We start from the raw sequence: 22,423 nt of genomic DNA, 5'->3' as shown, positions 1-22,423 counted from the left end.
GATGGATGACTGCTCTCGAGTTTTTTATTTCTACAAGGAAATGACTGTCCCACCAAGCAGTATTTGAAAACTTCTTTTAAGTCATCCTTTACTGTTTGCTATAGACATGGTTCAGAGTCCTGTGATTAACAGATCACCAGCTATGGAAAATTCAACAAGAATTTTCTAGCTGCTGACAAAATTATAAGCAGAATGTGCCCCAGGGGGAGTGAAACAAACAAAAGAGAGCACTGGGGATCTCCCAAACCATCTTGCTTAATTAAAAAAAAAAAAAAAATAAACAAACCAAAAAAACCCAACAACCAATACCCCTAAACAAACAAAATAAAAAGGTAAAAAATAAAAAAAGGTGAGTTGCAGAACTAGTGAGGTCTGGAAAAGATGCCTTAAATGACACTTAAGAAGTCTGATGGATTCAGTTCACTAAAGGGACAACATTTAGGGCTGACTTGATAATACTTGGTAAACATAGATAAAAGATATCTATTAGAGGTCGCTCTAATCTGAAAGACAAACTGAAAACAGACATGTGTATAGGAAAGATGGGCTTTCCCTGTAGTAAAGGGCATCTTACGGAAAAAACGACCCCAGTTCATGGAGAAACAAGGGCCTGCTGCAGAGATCACCAGGTAAAATTCGGTGTCTCTGTGATAAGGGTTGGGGTGAGGTATAGAATTGTCTTCGGGCCCCATGTATCATCTACAGAAAGGTACAGAAACAGGTGGACACACCAAAACGCACCAGAAGACCAAGTGTACTGGAAGGAACATGGGATTTTTGCCTGGGATCACTATAGATGATGGCAGACGAGTAGCACGGAGGCAAGGGCCCACGTTAACAGCCCAGCAGCACAGGCCGCATCGGACGCGCAGGGTGTGCTCCACCGCACCGCACCGCGCCCACGAGGCCGCCCGTCGCCATGGGAACGGACGCGGGCGCGAAGCATGCCGGTCTGAAAGAAAACGCAAGGGTAAAACCCTAAGAGAGTTGCCGGACCGTGGCCAATGAACGCCCGGCGCGGCCAGCGGCGTCGGCCAATGGCTGGCGGCCGGTGCGGAGGGGGCGGGGCTGGGGCGCTCGGAGGCGGGCGCGGCGCGCACTGACTAGACTCCGCTTGGTACAGGGCCGGTCCCACAGCACCCGCCGAACGGTGAGGGGACGGCGGGGTGTGGAGGGTGAGGGCGGCGGCGACTCCCGAGCACGACCGGAGCTAAGGGCTGGGCGGGCCGTCATGCCTCAGCCATCCCGGTGTCCGGGCACCCTGCGGCGCCCGGTGCGGTGCGTGTGCCGGCAGCTCCACCGCGTCCTGGAGGACTGCAGCCGGGAGCCTTCCGCGCGGGGCCCGGTTTCTTGGCGGGGGGCGCCGGACTTCGGTCGCCGCCCCGGCGCTGGGAGATGGCCGTGGGGGCCAGGCGGGCGGCGGGGCCTGCGGGCGCCCTGGCGGGGCTGCAGCGCGGTGCGGGCGGCACCGCGCCTCTGGCCCCGGGCGGGCTGTGCCGGGGCCTCCGAGCCAGCCGGCAGCGGTGCCCCACGGCCGCGGGTGCTGCCGGCGGGCGGCCGCGCCTGCAGCTCGGGGCTCCCCTCTGCTTCGCTCCCTGCAGGCAACCATGAGCGATCGGAAGGCGGTGATCAAGAATGCGGACATGTCCGAAGAGATGCAGCAGGACTCCGTGGAGTGTGCTACTCAGGCCTTAGAGAAGTACAACATCGAGAAGGACATTGCGGCTCACATAAAGAAGGTAAATCTTTGCTCATAATGTCCTCCTGAAATCTATGCACATGAAAAATGAAGCAGGGAGAATGCTGCTGGGCGAGTAGCTCTAGAGAAACAAGTTCTAGAGGCACTAGCTACTCAAGTTGGATTTTGTCTGTAGGCTGGTGTCCTTATGTTCTTTCCCCCACCCTTTAAGCGGGCTTTTCCAGGTCCTTCAGTTGTTTTTCTTGCAGCACCTTCTCCTTTAGCCTTTTCTGCCCCTGTCCCGTTGTCCAGGTGAACAGAGAGCAGCAGCTGACTGTCTCTGGGACTGTTGAGCTGGTACAAAACACAGGGGCTCTATGAAGACTATGTGACAAGTGGCAGGTTGCTGATCTTGTCCTAAGTGGCTTTCCCCCGCCCCACCTGTAAGGCCAACTGTCCCTGCTAACACAGAACAGAAAGTTCATAGCTTCCAGGCTCTCAGATTTTCTCTCGACTTCTAGCGGTAGGCTGGTTGAGCTGCAAGTAGGTAGTTGAAGGGTTTGGTTGAGCAGAACACAAACTCTTGCATGCTCTCACAAAAAGTCTCCAGCTGACTGCTGTTTGATACTGTATGTAATCACCGACTGCACCATTTTACTCCTAGTAGACTTGTACACGTGTGTTTACTTGGAAGTCATAGCAGGCTTCTGCCTACAGCGTGTAGGAAGAATGTGGTCTCATGACCTAGTACCAAAGATGTGGCAGAGAATTTTCCATCAAGAGTCCTCTCAATGTCCTTGTTTAAAACCGCTAATGAACCCAATATAATGGCTTCATCTGTAGAGATTTGGAACAAGCAGTGAAGTTCATAAAAGTTTCTGTTTGAGATCATGGTGTCACTTTTGGGGAAACATATGTTTTAAGCTTATTCCTCCTCAGCTCGGAAGCACTTTTTTTTTTTTTTTGGTCTGACTAAGCAGCAGATGAGTTATACAGTGACAGATGATCCTTGCTCTTACGAGCATATGCTGCTCCTTAATTACCTTCTTCCAAAAATGATACTTGTTAACAAGTGACATATCACTGGGAAAAAAACCTTGTAGACAATATTAGTACAATTCTCAAGAAAATACTGAGTTTCTAGTTCTCTTTTCTGTAGGAATTTGACAAGAAATACAATCCCACTTGGCACTGCATTGTGGGAAGGAACTTCGGCAGCTATGTGACTCATGAGACCAAGCACTTCATCTACTTCTACCTCGGCCAAGTTGCTATTCTTCTTTTCAAGTCTGGTTAGAACCATGAACTGTTACTGAAACTTGCACCTGGTTACAGGACTGCACACTAACTCCAAGCAGCCTCCTACCCTCAGCCTTCCTGAGGAAACAGACCTTGATCTTCAGGCCTTTTGTTGTATTGTTAACGGTCAGGGATTTTGCTGTAGCAGCTGGTATTTTAATTTTGGTTATAAAAAAAGGTTAAAATGTCTTCCTTGTATTTATTTTCTTTCAAAAGATTGCTTCTTTGCTAATAAAACTTTGGATCCTTTGTTTACTCTCCCTTTCTGCTTTCTAAGTGCTTGCATTACCCTCTTTATTCCACTGTGAATGAAGGAGGAACATCCCCACCACCTCCATTCCACCCCTGCACCACAACAGCAGCTGAAGCCTGAGCTAATCTATGAGTACATCATAGAGACTGAGAACTGTAACTGAGACCAGCAGCTTTCCTTGAGAGAAAAGAATGTTTTTCAGTTCTTGATAAGCATATTTTCAGTAGGTACACAATCTCTAGTGCAAACTCTGGAGTTTAGATACATGGTGTTGCTTTTCTGATTTCAAGTGAATTGGTAAGCTAAAAGCAATAGTCTTTTCATCTCTCGATTTTTCAGGAGAGAGAAACTTTCTTACTAGTTCACTTCACAGCTGTCACTTTGGGATGTAAGTTTACCTTCTCTAGATTTTTTTTTCCCACTCTATCCCTGTATACTGCTACAGAAGCATCTGTTCTTCAACAGTTTAAAGAACAGAAGGAAACGCACAGTATTTTTCCTTAGACATTATCCATCTAGTACTGACATTTCATATGGAGGTGAAAACATCTCACTCCAGAATATTTTTATATGGTCATTCTTCAGAAAAAGATTCCTTTCTTAAAAAGAAAATCTTACAAAGCTTAAAATATTTACTTAAGTGGAAAAGGTTGATGCAGAGCTGGTTTATTTCACAAGCCTTCCATTTGCCTTTGAAAGAAATAAAGGAATCAAGGGAAAAATCCCCTTAAGTCCACATGACAGCTTTATAAAGATTTAAAAATCCAAGTTACTTCTCACTGGTATGATATCCTCCTTGAAGCTTAGTCAAAAAAAGGAGGCATCTTATTTAAAGACTAGTCAGTCTACTTCTGTAACTATACCACGGGTAAAGGAAGTTGCTTTGTTTGTAATGATTGCTCAGTTTTGGCCGCATGCTTTACATTGCACTTGAAGAGAAATGCAAGTGTAAGAAACACCACACGAATCACTTCAGCCAGAGGTTTCTTGGGGCGGGGGCAGGGCAAGGCAGCTGATGTTCCTCTGGGTCTGACCTTCTGGGTCTGTTGCACAAGTTCTTAAAACTCCTCTTCAGTCTTGATAGTGTTAAAATGCCACAGCTTTCATATTCCTCAGGAAAATTCCACTTCCTTTGTTTTGCTACACAGTAGACTCACAGTTTGAAACCTGAGTGAATGGCAACAATGCCAGAGTTTAAATTCTGATAATCCACTTTTAAAAAGCCTGCATCTTCTATCATTGCCTTCAGCTCCTCCTGAAAAGTAATAGTTCCATAATTAGAACAACCCGAAGGCTTATAAGCCAGCTGCCTGTGAGATTATGCTGGAACCCTGTTTTGTGTGAGCAAATTCAGAGAAATACTGTCTTACCTGAGGTGGGAAACGACGGATGCTCTCCACAAGATATTGGTAAGATTTCCAGTCACCAGCAATAACCTCACCCAGAACAGGGATAACCTGGAAACTGTACAGATCGTAGAGCCTGCACAGACAGACAGCAAAGGCAGATTAATACCAACAAGTTGAAAACGGACCCTCTCCAACACAAATTGATCCCTGTACCACTACTCTGTGGAGTCTGTATCTGATTTTACAAGTGCACAATGAGGTGGCCTCAAAGTGTCTCCGTCTCTCATTCTGGCCTTGTGATATGGCCATAATGTCACCATGTTCCTACCTGGAAAGAAGAGGGCTGCTGACATGACTAAACTCAAGGCAGAGAAACCTTCCTCCTGGTTTCAGCACACGATAGGCCTCCTGAAGTGCCTGAGACAAAGCAGATATGGTAAGTTTGTTCCTGTAGACCAGCATCTGCCTATTATGCCATGTGATGGCAACTCAGTGGTAAACCAAGGGGAGGGAGTAAAGAGAATCCTGACTAGCAATCTCCAATATTTACTCGTGAAGCACCCCAAGACAGGTATAACCCACCCCCCCACCCCGAAACAAACAACAAAACCAAACCACAAACACTCTTGCTGTTACATAAATAGATTTACACCAGGCTTTGTGTTGAAACTATGATGTCATGTTTGCAATTTTTCTTCTTTTTCCCTGCTCTCAGTTGATGAATGTTTGCCAGCAAAGTGCTCGTAATTACAGACCAAACCTAAAAGGGAGAGGGTGACTCAGCTACAAGAAGCTGAAAATGAAAGAGGGCATGATAGATTTTGGTTTTTTAATCAAAAGAAAAGATTTTACTCAACTGCGAGGCACACCCAAAGGATCAAAGAAGTGATACTGGATTTTGGATGAGTAATGTGTGAGAATGGGGGGAAGGAAAGGAAAGAAGAAAACCTTTGCCTACTTTGAGAATTCCATCCTATATCCAAAATAAAACACCTAAGAAGAACAAAGACAAAAGTCTATTTACAACTGTATGTTCTTTTATACAAGAGCACAGGAGAGTGGTACTCAAGAACCTCTGCAGGTTATACATCTGCTTGGTTTCAACTGTCATGTTTCTAAGGGATAAAATACAAACAGCACACATACATGATGGGAGCTTTGCAAAAGAACTCGAAGCTTGGATGTGTTTTGTACCAGTCTCCAGGGAGCTATGCTACCAGACCGCTTTATCCATAAAGGCAAGATGCCTGTGCTTTGGAAGGGTGCAGGTGAAGCACTGTGCATACAGTTCAAGGTGGTTTGGATCCAAATGCTACACCTTCCACAGAAGAATCATTGCCCAGGTTGTAACACACTCCTCCAAAACACAAGACAACTAGTCCAGCTAGGCAGGTGATCTAACCTACCGTCACCCCCACGACAGCTAGTCATTCTCAAAGGATGTATATTGTTTAGAACAAAGGGTACTACCTACCCTAATTAAAATCATACTTGTTCTTCATGGGAAACTCTACTACCAGCCAGTGTAAAGACACTGAGCAGAAGTGGGCTGAACAGGTTAGGTCAATGGCAGTGGTGGCAGCAGCCAGCTGCTTCCCCCTCTGTGCCCTGGAAGCTCAGCTGGTTCAGGCAGGGAAACCGAATGGGGCAGAAAGTGCAGGACACACTGCGGGTGGGATATAGATCAAATGCTTCAGGAAGATTTGAAACATGCAGACTGACTGCACTGTGCATGTGTAGATCCAGCCATATCATAGGTTAGGAGGAAGTGGTAAATGACTGTAGCATTCAGCCCTTTTTGCCTTAAGAAGAGACTGTGTGGCTTGCCAAGCTGGAAGGATTGGGTGTAACTAGTATAAATCTAACTTTTTATTACACAGGTGGGGCATTTAATAGCATTCTTCATTCAAACAAGTTGCACACTACATGCCACTTAATTTAAACATTTCACTAGACAACAATGTTCCTTTATCCAAAGGAGTTCCTCCTTTGCCTCCTCTGCTAGCATAAAAAACCCACAGATGAATCATAAGGACCCCACATCAGGATATACTACAGCAACTTACCAAATCAATACGAGTTACATTTCGGATTCCAAAAGCAATTGTGTAAACATCAAACTTATCATCATCAAAGGGCAACTCTTCAGCATTCCCAAGTACCCAGGACAAGCCTGTAGTAAAAGCCAAGGACACAGTATTGAACTCAAGACTCCTCCAGGAAGACTAGAACTTATCTATTCCAGAAGGAAATTATTATTAAACCCCCTGGTATTTAAAACTAATACTTCTATTTCACAGTTTTGTTGGAGGAAAGACACCTTAGTCTATACTCACAGACTCAAACCTTTCAAGGCTCTATACTACCCAGCCATCTTTTCAAGCCAAAATTCTGCAGATCAGCCAAAACATTCTTATGCATATTGTGCTCACAGTGCCTTAGTCCGCCAAAAAGATTTCTCTCAAATCTTGCATTGTAGTGGAAAGAAACTGGCTGCTGTTTGTAGCAAACTTGCAAAAAGAGAATGTGTGCTCAAAGAATAACTATAAACCATGATTAATGTCTTGCCATGCAACAATGGCCAAACCACCTAAAACATTTTGCTAAAAAGCTTCCATAGACTGAGAAACATGATAAGCCACACTCCCTCCATTCAGCACTATCAGTACGTGACCTTGCTGCAGCTGTGGCAAGGCCGTATCTGTCTGTGGAGTATGGACGTCCAGGTTATTGGTACCAAAAAATAAAACTGCTCAATTTAGAATTAATAGTTCTTAAAGTCACTGGTTTTGGTGACTCAAATGCAAAACAAGAAAACCTAACAAAAAACCCCCCACAGAAGTCTTCTGCAACAGAGATCAGTTTCAAAGGCAGTATGCTAGAAAGCAATGTGGAGGAGAGCAAAGCACAACAGAAAACAACAGTTGTTCCCAGGCAACATTCAAATTTAATTTTTAAAATATACATATTTATAGTTGTAGAAAGTATTGTATGAAAAGAAGCATGCAACATTATTAAAGCAGTTATTATCAGTGTTATTTAAATCTAGACAGTCTGAAAAGACACCTGAGAAGTGAGTGTCAAGAAAAGGTTTTGAGCAACTGAAAAACTGTTCTTCAGAATACACTGCAGTAAAATCACAGGCTAGGAGTTTGTAAGGAGATGCATAAAAGGGGCTGTCAGTCTGCAGTACTGTGAGGAACTCGGGCACGTGCAGTGCAGCCGCTGCTCCTGCTGGCCAAAATGCACAATCAGCACGTTTCTTTTTACCATGCGCAGCCCCCATTGTCGGTGAATGTATATAGGAATATACTGAAAGGAAACTCTGCCCCTTACAATTTTAAGAAAAACAAATTTTAGACCTCAGACAAGCAAGCTCAGAAACGAGGTTATTACAACAGGGAGGAATCGCATGAAAAGTGATTATGAAATTTGCTGAACAAGGGAGCGAAAAAGAGTAAGTCGTCAGAATTATGGCACAGTGGGGCATAAGGCAACCCAGGCAACAAGACAACAGCTGGGCCTCTAAAGCTTTGATGTACAGAGGAAGAAATCTAAAAAACTTAAAAGACTCATTTTGAGAATTTGGTAATTCACAAAAATACCTTAAAAGTGCAGCCAATTAAACAAAATGCTTTATTTATAGTAGGTGGGAGGCAGCATCAAGCTTTATTTCAGGTCCTAAGCTACAGTCATAAAGCTTTTATACTTACAATGTTGGTACAGTTCAGGTGTTCCCAAACTGCAATGCGTAAGAGCAGCTCTGAACAGGCTTGCAAGCTGCTCAGTGTGATGCATGCAGTCTGCCAGAGCTGGAAGAACTAACGCTTTCACAATGTTGTTCTTTAAAGAAAAGGGAGAGGCAGGCAGGCAATGCCTGAGGTAACCCACCAGCAGGAAGTAAGAGCAGCTGAGAGAACCTATGCCAGCAGTTTATTTTTCAGCCCCTTTGTCCTACTGAGCTGTTTTGTATGTCCTTCATCCCACACAATTTGTAGGCTGAAGCCCTGATGGGGGTGTGGGAGCAGGGCACAGTGAAAGGACATGCAGGGTATCTTGTAATCCACACTGCCCAGGGCATAACTAACGTATAATAACTCAGGCAAACAAAGTTTGGAAACCTCCTGGTATACTTTACATTGCTAAAATATTTGCAAAATATCCATAAATGAAGAGAGGATAAGCAACTGTCATACAAATGCTGAGCCACAAGCAGGACTTCTTTCTCTATGTCTTACTTCTTAAAATCAGGCTTTTCAATCAGGATAGGCGTGGTCCCCAACAAATTCTAGATATCAGGAATTAATCCATTGACCTGCAAACTAATATTTAATACAATTCAGTTTCTCTGAGCATTATTAGCATATGCTCTAACTGTGGAAAGTTTCATAGGTTCACAGTATCACGCAGTTACTGCATTTTTAATTTGCTGCCTTGATTCGTAAAACACCTATTGTGAGATCTTTAGTGTAATCATTCTAGGGCTAAGCTCTTTTGCATTATCTGCTTTAGTAAAATCATATTTGGAAGCACAGATATAAACAGCAGGTTTAGATTATTTAACCAGTTTTGAAGGACAGACGGGTATCAGACCTCATGGACACTTCCAGAGGATCATTGTACACCTGAACAACGTACTACATACATACTCACTGGAAAAGGCACTCAACATTGGCAAATAAGCAGACACAGCTACAGCATACACCATGGCTATGTAATATATTGTAATCCTGAAGTGGTGATTACCTGTGGGTATCACATGTCAACTTCTTGCTATCAGGCATGCTACTGAAATGGTACTGTGCATGACTCACCTTCAGAGTAGCCAAGATGCTGTGCTTTCTGCTTCCCAACTTTTAACATTTCTTTGTTAATGTCACAGACCACCACTTGGGAATCCCCAAGCGGCTTAAATTTGCCTTCCTGGTAACTCTCAGAAATTTCCTGCCATGATAAATTCTGATGGTGCTTAAGCTTCTGCTGGAGCTGGCGTTCTTGTGCAGAGCGAACATAATTAATAAAACGAAAGGCAATGTCACCTGCATTTGTTTGAAAAGAGAGACACATGCTTTGTAATGTTTACTGACTCCAGGAAATCAGAACAGAAGGCTCTGGACATCGAACAGAGATGATTTTTATATATATATATATATATATATATATATATATATATATATATAAACTCACACACACACAGTACAGAGACAGAGTGCGTGTAATAAAGGGAACATGGTAAAAGCAAAGAGTCCACGACTCCCTACAAATGGAAACAGTTTTCCAATACATATCATGGTAGTACCATAACACTTTGAGAGCCCTGAAGCAAAATATTACAAAACACAAAGAAGTTAGTTCTCAATGCTTCTCTGTGAAAATCAAGTAGTTGTTTCACTAGTTTTAAAGACAGGGAACTGGGGAGGTGGGGGGGATGGGCGTGGGGAAATAACCCAAACAAACAAAAGCTAGGCAGCTTAATTCTGAGTAGACTCAAACAGTTCAAAACCAGTGTGGCACTGTCATGTGGAACTCACCAAAATTATTTACCTGTTCCTCCAGCAACATCAAGAAGAAGTGTTCCTGGGGAAGGGTTCATTTTATGCATCAGAATATCCTTCCATACTCGATGAATCCCTAGAGTCATTGAATCATTCATTATATCATATTTCTTGGCCACACTGTCAAAGACCTGGTTAACTGCAAAGAAAGGACATAAGAATGAAATGTAATTTACTTTAAAATGCTGCTGTAGAAGTAAAATGTGTTCTTTATTGCCTCGTAGAGGTCTATCACCAGGTGGAACCGAAAAATACCATCTGAAAACTTAACTAAGGAGTAATCCTGACAAAAGGCTCTTGGGAGAAATACAGCCTCTTCCCGTTAACCCTTCCGGACCCGAGGGGAAGAATCGAGCTGGTATAACACCGACACTATTTGCCGAGATACCCGGTAACGTCTCAAGCGAAGGGCCCAGCTCTAAGCACGTCCTCAGCACCCCTTCACCCCCACCGCCGATGCGCGCCGGCTGCCCGGGAGCCCCGTTAGCTCCCAGCCCGCCCTGCCCCGCAGCTCCACAGCGGACCCCGCCGCCGCCCTCACTTTTCTCCCTCCTCTCCGCCTCCGTCACGGTCTGGAAGCCGAAGTGCATCTCCGGGCCGGTGGCGAGGCCCCGCACGGAGCCGCAGAGCACCCGCAGAGCCCCGTCGCACCGCGCCAGCAGCGCCCGGCACGGGCACAGCCCCGCCGCCGCCATCTTGCAAGGGCACGACCTCGGCTGCCCGCACGCCGCCGCACCGGCGGGGCCCCGGTGCGCGACCCGGCCCTGAGAAACGCGGCGTTCAGGGCCCGCTCCCTCTGCGGGGCGGGCTTATCGCGAGGCCCTACCGGCCCCGGTGCCAGCGGCCTTGGCGCAGCCTCGGGCAGGGGCAGGCTCCGGCCCGAAACAGTCGCCAAACATCGCAGCGCCACTGGCTGTGGGACCCATCCTGGGTACCTGAGGTGACACCTGACTGGGGAAGCGGGGGGAGCACTAACCCCAAACCCACTCAACAACAACCCAACACACTCCACGCAGCATATTGGAGTAATTTTGCAAATAATTTTCCCTAACCTCTTTACTAACCCCAAAAAAAACCAAACCCCAACACACTCCACACAATGTATTTGAATAGTTTTGAAAATAATTTCTGTTAATCTCTTTAGATTTTTAATTTTGCAGTTTCCTGACTAAATTAAAAGTTCTTATGTGGGGAGCAGGAGGAAGGGTTGGCTTGTGTGTTCTGATGGACTGGGGGGAGGAGTCAAAGGTTGCCTCCGATTCCCATTAGGAACATTAGTACAAATTAGGGAGCCTTTTCTGCTATTTTTTTGCAAAAGCTGCCCTGTTTATCACACTATTTGAATCATCCAGAAACTCTGTCAGCTTTGTAGATATAAAGAAGCTACTTAATCATTTGTTACGAGAGATTACATCATGCTGTTAAGAAACCAGACTAGAAACTGCCTTTCCCGAGTAGGAGCTTGTCTCCCTTACCAAGATCTTCCTTCCCTGTTGAGACTGACTAGCGCCATCACCAGACCTTACCGTGATTTTCTCTTATCTGCAATATTAAGCAAAACTTAAGATGTTGAAATTTTGACACATACACATCCCCCCCAGTCTTTGCAGTAGGATACCTTGCAAAGCATCACATATGCTTTTGGTTTATCTTGTCTGCCTCAGCTGTAGGGAAAGATGACTTTGCCTACCAGAGACGTGACTGCAAGGGCCTCTCTCATGCTGCAGTCACAGGCCACTGTACAGATACCAGCAATCAGTCACGTTCAGACAGCTCAGCCACAAGCAAAGAAAGGGTAACGTCGAGCAGAGGTTGTGTACCGCCTCTAGGCAAGTGACCCAGGCATGGGCAAGCAGGGTGCTGCACCCTGTCGTGGGCTCGCCCCGGCGGGGGCTCTGGGGTTCCTGGGGCCGCCCCAGAGGCCTCCTCGCTCCCGCCGAGCCCAGGCCTCGGCCTCCATCAGCGCGACCGCCCGTCGCTATGGGAACGGGTGCCGGCGCGAAGCATGCCGGTCTGAAAGAAACTGCTGCGGTAAAATGCTACGAGAGCGCCGGATCCTGGCCAATGAGCGCTTGGAGGGGTGGTGGCTGTGGCCAATGGCTGGCGGCCAGTACGGAGAGGGTGGGGCTGGGGGCGCTCGGAGGCGACGGCGGCGCGCGCGGGTCGGTTAAACCGACGCGGCGGCGGAGCGAGTGTTGTGTTTGCTTTTATCTGCGTCCCGCCCGCCCCGCTCCGCACAGCGCCGGTCCCGCGGCACCCGCCGAGCGGTGAGGGGGGCGGCGTGAGGGCCAAGCACGCTGGGGTGGCGCAGCGCCCGAGAGGGGCTGGGTCCTGCCCGGGTACTGGGGAGGTTGAGGTGGGACGGCCGGTGTCTGGGCTCCCCCGCGGCAGGGCCTTGCCCCGCGTCCCGGCGGGCTGCAGGCGGGAGCCTTTTCCGTGGGGGGCTCCGGGATTCGCTCGCCTCCCTGGGACAGGGAGAGGCTGTCGAGGCTGGGCTCGGGGGTGGCTGCGCCCCCTCTCGGGGCTGCCGGGTCGGGCGGTGGGGCCTGCGGGCGCCCCAGCGGGGCTGCAGCGCGGTACGGGCGGCCCGGCCCGGGCGGTACCGCGCCTCTGGCCCCGGGCGGGCTGTGCCGGGGCCTCCGAGCCAGCCGGCAGCGGTGCCCCACGGCCGCGGGTGCTGCCGGCGGGCGGCCGCGCCTGCAGCTCGGGGCTCCCCTCTGCTTCGTTCCCTGCAGGCAACCATGAGCGATCGGAAGGCGGTGATCAAGAATGCGGACATGTCCGAAGAGATGCAGCAGGACGCCGTGGAGTGTGCTACTCAGGCCTTAGAGAAGTACAACATCGAGAAGGACATTGCGGCTCACATAAAGAAGGTAAATCTTTGCTCATAATGTCCTCCTGAAATCTATGCACATGAAAAATGAAGCAGGGAGAATGCTGCTGGGCGAGTAGCTCTAGAGAAACAAGTTCTAGAGGCACTAGCTTCTCAAGTTGGATTTTGTCTGTAGGCTGGTGTCCTTATGTTCTTTCCCCCACCCTTTAAGCGGGCTTTTCCAGGTCCTTCAGTTGTTTTTCTTGCAGCACCTTCTCCTTTAGCCTTTTCTGCCCCTGTCCCGTTGTCCAGGTGAACAGAGAGCAGCAGCTGACTGTCCCTGGGACTGTTGAGCTGGTACAAAACACAGGGGCTCTGTTGAGCTCTCTCTGAGAGAAAGCCTGTTTCATAGTCCTTGGTTTCAGTTTTATTGTATTTAATCTTAAGGATCTATTCACTGTTCTGTCCAGCTGGGTCAGAAATTGCATGGAAAAGTACTTTTCTGCAAGCCTGCTGTAATCACACCTCTCCTTATGTAGTGATGTAAGCAAAAAAGAAAACCACAAAAAAAAATCTGGTAGCACAGATTATCTGTTGTTTGTGATGTCTGTGTTGTTCTTTATGTAGGATTAACAATACTGAACATAGGAAAGATCTAGTTCTGGTTATATTTCCTGCCTCGTCAACTCTGGAGAATAGAGAAATCAAAGAGTGTCAATGTAAGTTAAACAGATCTGAGTGGAAGAGCTGTTTAAAAAGTAATACAACTAAGCAGAATGATTGCTTCCACTTCGGAAATACTGATTTGCTATGTTAAAGAAGCTTTTCCACCCTAGGTATCTCATAGCAGAGTCTCAGGCTTAAGGTCCAGTAAGGTGATTTGAGTGGTACAGCAGTAGAAACAGCTCAAGCCTGGGTGCCTCTGCAGAGGGACTCTGAACAACAAAATTCCTGGGTGGTTATACCTTTACAGTCTGAGTTTCCCACCCCTCATTTGACAGTTTGGACCAATAGTAAGTAGTATTAGGGTCTGGGGTCTTGTTCTTCATTGGGTCTCTTAATTGTCTTTGAGTGATCTGGGTTTTTTCCTCTTATCTCTGAGATGGTGGTTTCTGCTGGCACTAGTAGCTTCCTTATCTTCCATCTTGACCTGGCTCTTGAGGCCCTCTTTCATGGAAATAAGTTAAAAGTTCAACCGATCTGGGTGCAAGTTCATAGCCTGTGGCCTAAGGCTTTAGCAAATTTAGCAGCTAATGCTAAGCAGTTAACTCTAGGCAGTTTCAATCCAATATTCCCTAACAGCATCTTCCCTTTGTTTTTATTAAGCATTCCTGCTAATATGTTGAACAGAGTTCTTAAAGTGTTCTGAGGTGAGGTAACGTTCTCCGTAATTCTATGTACAATATGTTTTTAAGTAATAGGCATGACAAGGTTAAGCTTAACCACTACTAGGTGCAGTATGCAATTACAAATTCCTGTTGTGGTTGGTAACTGTCCCAGGAGGGTTCCCTGCCAGTGATACTCTCCATCCTTTTTCACTCTTTTGAGTATGTGATGATGTATTTCTTTTGCATAAAGGTGGCCAGTAATTACAGCTTTTTGTTCATTATTCTGTATATGTTTTAGTAATTGATAGATATCATCATGTTGTAATAATCTCTTTACAAATGTAAGATTGGCTCTCATGAGGGTGGTTGATAAATCTTGAGTTAATACGTCATTTGATTGTAACACTCAGTAAGACATAATGGGAGCTGAATAATTGAAATCGCACCCCATAATTGTAGTGAAGTTACAGACACATATTTGAGTGACTTCTGGCATCTATGGTAATACCATCTGCTAATACAAAATCACAAAGGGTTCTCATAAAAGCACATCCATTTCCTGTATATACAAGTACTGTTTCATGGGTTTCGTTGGGATGTACCTCAAAATGGCAAACATACTCTTCAGCATCAAGGCAAATGTCTAGCTCTGATGGTGTTTACTCCCACAGATAAACCCTTGCTGTTCCTGTACAACGCATGCATTAACATCTACGGTTTGCTATTTGTTTGCATTTTATTGGGTCCACACTCTGTTCTAATGGATAGCGTATAGTTCCATTGTAATTTAATCCTTATGCAATGCTTGGGTATATGGTGTATACCAATGCATTATATATTGTTAAGACAAAGGCTGTGACTGTATTGTTTAATGAGTGAAACTTGCCTTGTACTACCAGGATTGAAATTCTCTTTTGAACTCAGTTGCATTGTCCCAAACTACTTTTCGAACCTCTGTGGGTAAGGTGCCGTCTTTACCTTCCTTTACAATTGCTGCTGCTATACACTGCATCCACAGTTGAGCTTGGATGTAGCCCAGAGCTACTGGAAAGATTGCCCTGGACTGTTCCAAGCGCTTCTACAATCAGCTGGTGGTCTCTTTCATTGATTTTCTCCCACTGAGGCAATATATCAGATAGCATTAGGCGCTAGTCAATGACTCCTAGTAGAGAGGATCACAGTGGGTGTCCTAACTTGCTTAAATCACTTGTCATCCTTTATTTAGGAGTACTTCAGCATCTATACCACTTAAGATTCCCAGTCTTGTCCCTATGATACTAGTTGCATCCCGTTTTCTTCACTTTGAAGGCATAAGGATTCTCCCATGTAACCATGCTGCCCACCCTGTGTAGGATGTATCTAAGAATGGTGAACAGATTGGTTTGATTTATTTTTTTTATTATGATTAATTTGCATCGATAGTCCTGCTCATCTAAGGGTCCATGAGGGAGTAAATACCACTTGTTGCTGTCCTATGTATTTGATTGCATATGGTTCAATTTCAGGTAACTGATTGTGGACTTGAGGTAGGGGTTTACGGTGGTGGGCAGAGAAACAGTAGTTTGTACTGGGTCAACTCTTTCAGAAGTAACAGTATCTTGTACACAAGTAACTTGTATCCTGTTGATTCTTAACCTAGGATCCAGCATCACACAACAACTGGTATTAAGCATTTTTTTTTTAAGCAGCAACTGGTATTATTGAGACAATTAGACCTGTCTCTACTGTTCACCTCTATTGAGGCTGAATTATAAACCTTATCTGATTCACGATAGAAAGTGAGATCCATCCTTTCAGGTGTTTTAGGAATTGGGAACCTTGTTCCTCTATAATCTAGGAAAACTATCTTCTTCTTGGATTTGTTAACTTTTCACTAATCTGGATCATCCATCATTTTTATACTTGGCCGTGCTGTAGCAGTAACCAGAATCAGTAATATCAAGAGTAGTGAGATGCCCCACATAATTCTTAGTTGATTTGAGAGTTTTTCCAGGAGTTAGTTGTTCATCAGCTGGTTGGCTATTTACCACCTGTTTGATGTGAGAATGGTGTGCCAGTTTTCTTTTCCTAAACTTTTAACAGCAAAATAGGAACTTAGTGAGATGGTATATGGTCCTTCCCACTTAAGTTCTAATCTGGATTTTTCATGAGAACACCTTAATTAAAACTTATCTCTGGGTTATATACCACATACCTGTATTTCCAGAGGTGTGGACTGATACAATTGAGCATGCTTTCTGTTACTTTCATATACCTGCAGAAAGGGTTTGACGTATTGGGTCAACCGTTTATCTCTGTCCAGTAGGCTGGTCTTAGTTGGGTTGTAAGTTCCTGGTATAGCTCGGTGTCTCCCAAAAATAATTTCTGCTGGTGTTAGTGCTATGGGTTGTCATGGAGCATTCAGTACATCCCATAGAGCTAAGTTCAGTGCTTCTGGCCATTTTAAACCAGTGTGTGTACATATTTTTGCTCGTTTCTCTTTTAATATTCTGTTCGTTCTTTCATTGTCCCAAAGACTTATGGATTATGGGGATTATGCAGGTTTCTTTCTATTCCTAATGATTATGCAGTTGGTCAGTTATGTTGCTGTGAAATGCCCACCTGTGTCTGACTTGATTCTGGAACCCCATACCTGGGTATAACTTTTAGCAAGGCTTTTATCTCCCATCCTGTATTTGCCTTTCTTGTTGGGAAGACCTCTACCCAGCCTGACAGCTGACTTACTATCACTAGCAAGCGCTTGTACCCATTGACAAGTATCATATCTGCATAATCTATTTGTAGCCTTTGAAAAGGGATGTAGGCCCACGGTCATCTCCCTAACTGAGCTTGGGGTCCTACTTGCAACTTTTGGCAGGTCGGGCAGCTGTTGGTTATTCTTTCTGCAGCAGTGTACATTCCTGGTGCTGCCATAATTTTTGTACTTGATTAGCTACTGCCTCTGCTCCCCTGTGAGCTTTATTGTGAAACCACCTAGCCACAGTAATAACATATTTTTTCACAGAATTGGTTTTCCTCCAACTGTCCATATTCCATTGTAATTTTGTATTCTTCCCAATTTTCCCATTGTTCCTTCTCTTCTGCTGAGCAGTCCTTTTCATATGTGTGGTTTTGGGTCTGAATTTGGCTGTTTGCTCTGGTTTATCATTGCAATTGCAACGATATATTCTCTCAGAGGTTGTTGGGCTGCAGCCTTTGCAGCAGTGTCAGCTAGAACGTTTCCTTTACTGATTTCTATAGTGTCCCTACTATAAGCTAGGCAGTGTATTACAGCGATTTCTTTAGGTAGTTGGATTTATTCCAGCAAACTGCTCATATTTTCTTTCCTGATTGTGAGGAGTCCTTGTTCTCTCTGTAACATCCCAGTTGCATGATGTAATCCAGAGACATATCAACAGTCAGTGTAGATGTTAACTTGCTTTCCTTTTCCCAGGTGGGCTGTACAAGACAAAGCTACCAGCTGTGCTACTTGTGCACTCACCTGTGTGGAAACCTGTTTACTTTATCACTCATTTCTGGCTGACTACAGCACACCCAGTTAGTAGTTTTCCATGCAGGTAGTAGGATGAACTGTATACAGACAGAACTAAAACTGGGTTTTGCAGAGGAACACTGGTTAAAACTGGTTTGCAGTTCACTTGAAGTGTGCATCAGCTGCTCACATTGGTGATGTTCTTCTCCATCATCTGGCAAAGATAGGGTTGCTGATTCAAAGTATTGCATCTTTTCAAGGCTACGTTCCCTGATTAGGAGGATCAGTTTGTATCTGTGTGCTCGATGTGGCAATGATGCTTGGATTGCATATTGTTTTATCAGTATTCCTACCTCCTGTGGACATAAAACTGTTACAAGGTGTCCCAGAATGAAGAGATGGCTTTTTTTCTACTATTGTTGCTGCTGCTGTTGGAGATTTTATGCAGGCTGGTGCCCCTGCTGCAGCTGAATCTAGTTGAGCAGAGTAATATGCAACTGGTTGTTGGTGGTGCCCTAATCTTTGTGTTACCACTCTTCTGGCTGTCCTCTTGGACTCACGTATTTACACACTGAAAGGTTTTGTATAATTTGGGAGCCTGAGAGCAGGCACTGATGCCAAAGCTCCTTTTATGTTTTTAAAACCTTGTTCTCTCTCTCAGCCCCATGCAATGGGTTCTGCCTCTTCATTCCTCATTGCCTCCGTTTTTGTTATTTCTCCCAATCCAGGAATCCATGGTCTGCAAAATCCCACAGTTCCAAGGAATCCTCGTAATTGTTTCTTTGTTACTGTATGGGGGGTGGGTGGGTGGGTTCTGTTACAGCATTTACTCTTTCTAGGTCTCGTAGCCATTGCCCTTCTCTGAAAACAAATCCTAAATATTTTACTTCCTTTCAATACAGCTGGAATTTAGACAGAGATGCGTAGTGACCCTTTTCTGCTAAAGCACTACACAAATGTGTCTATTATACAGGCATTTTCGTCTCTACATGCTATCGCTAAATCATCTACATATTGTATGAGAGCTGATTCACTTGGCACTTCTACATCTTTTAAATTACTAATATCTGAGAGAAAACTGTAGGACATCTTGTGAACCCTTGGGGAAGGCGCATCCATGTCAGTTGTTGTCCTTTCCATGTAAAGTCAAATAAGGGCCAACTACTTCCATAAAGTGGTATACTATAGGAAGCAGCAGTTAAATCAGTTATGGTAAAATATTTTGCCCAATGTGATATTTGCAAAGGTACTGTAGAAGGATCAGGTACGACTGGGTGAGGAGTCGCCACATGTTGATTGCCTGAAAATCTTGTACAAAACAGTTTTTTGGATCTCGGCCTTCACCCGACCTGTTCTTTTTTACAGGGAATATGGGAGCATTATATGGTGAAATACATACTTTTAAAATCCATTGGGGCAGGTATTGGTTTATCTGTTTTTGTATGCTCTTCCTTGTCTTATTGGTGGAGCTCCTCCCTTTGTATTTATGACTACAGGTTGAGCTGAGATTAGCAATCCAACATCAGTGCCAGTTTTGCTCCATATCTTCATGGGCACAGATTTTAGCACTTCTGGTACTTTTATTTCAGGCTTTGGGCTTTTGGTAACAACACTCATTCCCATAATTTAGATCCATTCCTTCAGGTGATAAGTGTAATTCTACATATAGGGCTTGTAAAAGATCTCTTCCTAGCAAACGGGCCGAAGATTCTTCTGCTAATACAAGTCTTCCCCATACACTTTTGTTTCCTATTGTTATAGGGGCTTGGTTAAACTCTTTGCTCCTCCACCTGTGACCCTCTGTATTAGAACCTTATCTTCAGTTTCAGATCCTTTTGGGGTAAAACTTCAAAGAGAGAGCACAGCTACTCTGCCTACTAAAAATTCAACTTCTTGGCCTTCTACTTTACCTGCTATAGGTGGTCTAATTGAGTTTCCCACATAGCAGAAATACCTAGTCCTTCTAATTCCCCAAGTGTTTCAGGTTTCCCCACCTCCTGTCATTGTGAGTTGTTATTTTCTTAGGCTAACTCTTCGTGTTGGAGTTGCCTTATCTAGTCAGATCTTGTAGTCGAAGGGGACATTCCTGCTGTACATGCCCTAAGTTCCCACAGTAATAACACTCTTTCCCTTCACTTCCCCCTATGCTTCTTCCTGTGTTTCCCAGCCTCAGCCCAAATCCTGGGCTTGGCCTTTGTCTTTCTGATCCTCTGCCTTTCACTTGCAAGTTTCTTGCTAAAGCAGCTGCCAGTAAATTTGCTTCTTGTTCTTTTGCTCTTTCACTTGCTCAGGTTTCTGTTTTTCCTCTCACCCATCATACACAAATACTACCACACTTAACTTTTCTGTAGTTTCCCCTTGCCAGCCTGGCATATGTTGTTTGAAATATTTCCATATCTTGGGGGCTGCTTGATCCATAAAAACACTGATTGCTAGTGTGTTGTTAAAATTCTGTGTGTTTATTCCCCCATACTTTAACGAAGTCTTGTTGAAGCTATCACTGGGGTGTTTGTCTAGGTGCTGTCTGCATTCTTGCACTTGTATAATTTACTCCTAACTTGCCACATGCCCTAATGGCTTCTGCTAAATTCTGGAGTGCCATTTGGCATGCAGTTCTATCTCCTGCATTATTATAATCCCAATTTGGATTACTTGCTAGCCAGGGATTTCTTTGTCCTCCAGCTTGTTGTGCTAGTTCTGCATCCTTATTAATTATTTTTTCTCATTCATCTGGCTGGAACATTTCTCTCAGAAGTATCTAGGTGTCCCCCCAATTTGAGTTACAGCCAGTGCATTTATTAGAAAAGTTTGGTGCATCTCGTGGCATCTTCCCTTAGTCTTGATATTTTGCTTCCCTGTAATGCTAAATCACTGGGGTTCCAGGGCTCATTAGTAAACACATGTAGCACTGGGGGAGGGGGTTTGCCTCCACCCACCCCTCCTTGCTGTAATGTGTTGGTATTAGGCAAAATGTTAGAAATCATAGGAGAGAGTCTGGCAGCTGGTAGAGGTAGGCGGTGAAGAGAGAGCAAGTGAGATACATTGTCCCACTCCATATGCCAACCAGACTCTTCTGGGGTGTTGGCATCCACTAATGCAAGTGTTACCTTTGACAGTGTCTCCCTCCTCCCATACCGTAGGGCTGGATTTTCTGCTCCCAAGCCTGATGATCCCACACATAACAGCAATCCATTTGTGCTGGAGACCTGTCTCCAGGCAATACCACAAAAAGGCTAATTAATGCTGGTTAAAGTCCCCTGCCATGGCCACCATTGTGCTGGACTACCATCTCTTGTTGCGAATGGCTAATCTTCCTGACATAGTGTAACTATGTGCTTTTTGACAAGCTGGCTGTGCTGTTAATCTTTCCAGTTTTCCAGTACCTTGGCTAAGGGTGCCCCCTCTATGCTGGGTGTGTTTGTGTGTTCCATTGATTCCCTGTTAGTAACAGGGAATCAAACCCACTTCTATATGTGCGTTACGCTGATTGTGCTGCACACCCATAAGCAAGCTGTAGCAGGGGAGGGACTTGAACCCACCCTGATACTGAGAGGGACTCGAACCCACTACAGAATCTAAACGCTTATCCTTCAGTGCCTCCTGCTCCAAAGATCCTGGGTGAACTCACCCACTGCCAGCAGCTGGATGTTTGGAAAAGAGAGGATCCAATGATGGTGGTGGCCTAGGGTCCCATCTGGGTCACCAAACGGAAGTTTCTCTGCCCTAGGTATTCCATAGCAGAGTTGTGGGCTTGAAGTCTGATAAGGTAATTTGGGTGGTACAGTGGAAGAAACAGCTCAAGCTGGGTGCCTTTGGAGAGGGACCCCAAGTAAAAGAAATTCCTGGGTGGTTATACCTTTACAGTCTGAGTTTCCCACCCCTCATTTGACAGTTTGGACCAAAAGTAAGTAGTATTAGGGTCTGGGGTCTTGTTCTTCATTGGGTCTCTTAATTGTCTTTGAGTGATCTGGGTTTTTTCCTCTTATCTCTGAGATGGTGGTTTCTGCTGGCACTAGTAGCTTCCTTATCTTCCATCTTGACCTGGCTCTTGAGGCCCTCTTTCATGGAAATAAGTTAAAAGTTCAACCGATCTGGGTGCAAGTTCATAGCCTGTGGCCTAAGGCTTTAGCAAATTTAGCTACCGATGCTAAGCAGTTAACTCTAGACAGGTAATTTCATTCCAGTATTCTTTAATGTGGATACCTGCTTAGAAGAATTCTTAATTTCTAGTGATCTATTTTGCAGGAGTTTGACAAGAAATACAATCCCACTTGGCACTGCATCGTGGGAAGGAACTTTGGCAGCTACGTGACACATGAAACCAAGCACTTCATCTACTTCTACCTCGGCCAAGTCGCTATTCTTCTTTTCAAGTCTGGTTAGAACCACAGACCCTCACTGAAACCTGTATCCAGTTACAGGACTGTGCGCTGACTCCTCTGACTAGTTACTGCAGCCTTCCTGAGGACACAGACCTTGATCTTCAAGGGCGATGGCAGGGATTATGCTATAGCAGATGATGTTACATTGTGGATATAAAAAGGAAAAATACCAAAACCGTCTGCCTTGTATTTATTTTTTTTTTCCATGAGGCTGCTGCTTTGTTAGTAGGGCAGCTTTATAGCCACCTACAGTCTTGCCTGGTTACTGCTTGTGCTGCGTAGGTACTGACACTTC

The 22,423-nt window shown here is 45.1% G+C and overlaps 3 protein-coding genes across 3 annotated transcripts; 2 read left to right on the top strand and 1 right to left on the bottom strand.

The window, feature by feature from the left end:
• The first annotated feature begins 1,043 nt into the window (after window positions 1–1,043).
• Window positions 1,044–3,226, top strand: LOC121093307 (dynein light chain 1, cytoplasmic). The gene is made up of 3 exons (XM_040605243.1): window positions 1,044–1,150; window positions 1,602–1,739; window positions 2,838–3,226. The coding sequence occupies exons 2-3, from the start codon at window positions 1,608–1,610 to the stop codon at window positions 2,973–2,975; spliced, it is 270 nt and encodes an 89-aa protein (XP_040461177.1). The 5' UTR covers window positions 1,044–1,150; window positions 1,602–1,607; the 3' UTR covers window positions 2,976–3,226.
• A 654-nt stretch (window positions 3,227–3,880) lies between these two features.
• On the bottom strand, window positions 3,881–10,852 carry COQ5 (coenzyme Q5, methyltransferase). The gene is made up of 7 exons (XM_040605216.1): window positions 10,676–10,852; window positions 10,124–10,273; window positions 9,394–9,618; window positions 6,646–6,752; window positions 4,908–4,996; window positions 4,601–4,712; window positions 3,881–4,485 (listed from the first exon to the last, which is right to left on the bottom strand). Exons 1-7 carry the CDS (start codon window positions 10,827–10,829, stop codon window positions 4,384–4,386), a joined length of 939 nt encoding a protein of 312 aa, XP_040461150.1. The 5' UTR covers window positions 10,830–10,852; the 3' UTR covers window positions 3,881–4,383.
• A 1,435-nt stretch (window positions 10,853–12,287) lies between these two features.
• Window positions 12,288–22,303, top strand: LOC121093291 (dynein light chain 1, cytoplasmic-like). Its single transcript, XM_040605241.1, has 3 exons — window positions 12,288–12,401; window positions 12,870–13,007; window positions 21,992–22,303. Exons 2-3 carry the CDS (start codon window positions 12,876–12,878, stop codon window positions 22,127–22,129), a joined length of 270 nt encoding a protein of 89 aa, XP_040461175.1. The 5' UTR covers window positions 12,288–12,401; window positions 12,870–12,875; the 3' UTR covers window positions 22,130–22,303.
• Window positions 22,304–22,423: the final 120 nt, after the last annotated feature.

The sequence above is a fragment of the Falco naumanni genome, chromosome 1, assembly GCF_017639655.2.
Source record: "Falco naumanni isolate bFalNau1 chromosome 1, bFalNau1.pat, whole genome shotgun sequence".
Classification (NCBI taxonomy): domain Eukaryota; kingdom Metazoa; phylum Chordata; class Aves; order Falconiformes; family Falconidae; genus Falco; species Falco naumanni.
Note: the sequence above shows the minus strand (reverse complement) of the source record. Positions and strands in the feature narration are given on the sequence as shown.

Bases quoted from the DNA above. Each gene is read 5' to 3' on its own strand.
- LOC121093307 (XM_040605243.1), top strand. From the start codon at position 1,608: ATGAGCGATCGGAAGGCGGTGATCAAGAATGCGGACATGTCCGAAGAG. The intron at 1,740-2,837 runs GTAAATCTTTGC...TCTTTTCTGTAG, and splicing joins TTGCGGCTCACATAAAGAAG to GAATTTGACAAGAAATACAA.
- COQ5 (XM_040605216.1), bottom strand. From the start codon at position 10,829: ATGGCGGCGGCGGGGCTGTGCCCGTGCCGGGCGCTGCTGGCGCGGTGC. The intron at 6,753-9,393 runs GTGAGTCATGCA...CTTTTACTACAG, and splicing joins GCATCTTGGCTACTCTGAAG to GCTTGTCCTGGGTACTTGGG. The intron at 4,997-6,645 runs GTAAGTTGCTGT...GCTTTGTCTCAG, and splicing joins ATGTAACTCGTATTGATTTG to GCACTTCAGGAGGCCTATCG.
- LOC121093291 (XM_040605241.1), top strand. From the start codon at position 12,876: ATGAGCGATCGGAAGGCGGTGATCAAGAATGCGGACATGTCCGAAGAG. The intron at 13,008-21,991 runs GTAAATCTTTGC...TCTATTTTGCAG, and splicing joins TTGCGGCTCACATAAAGAAG to GAGTTTGACAAGAAATACAA.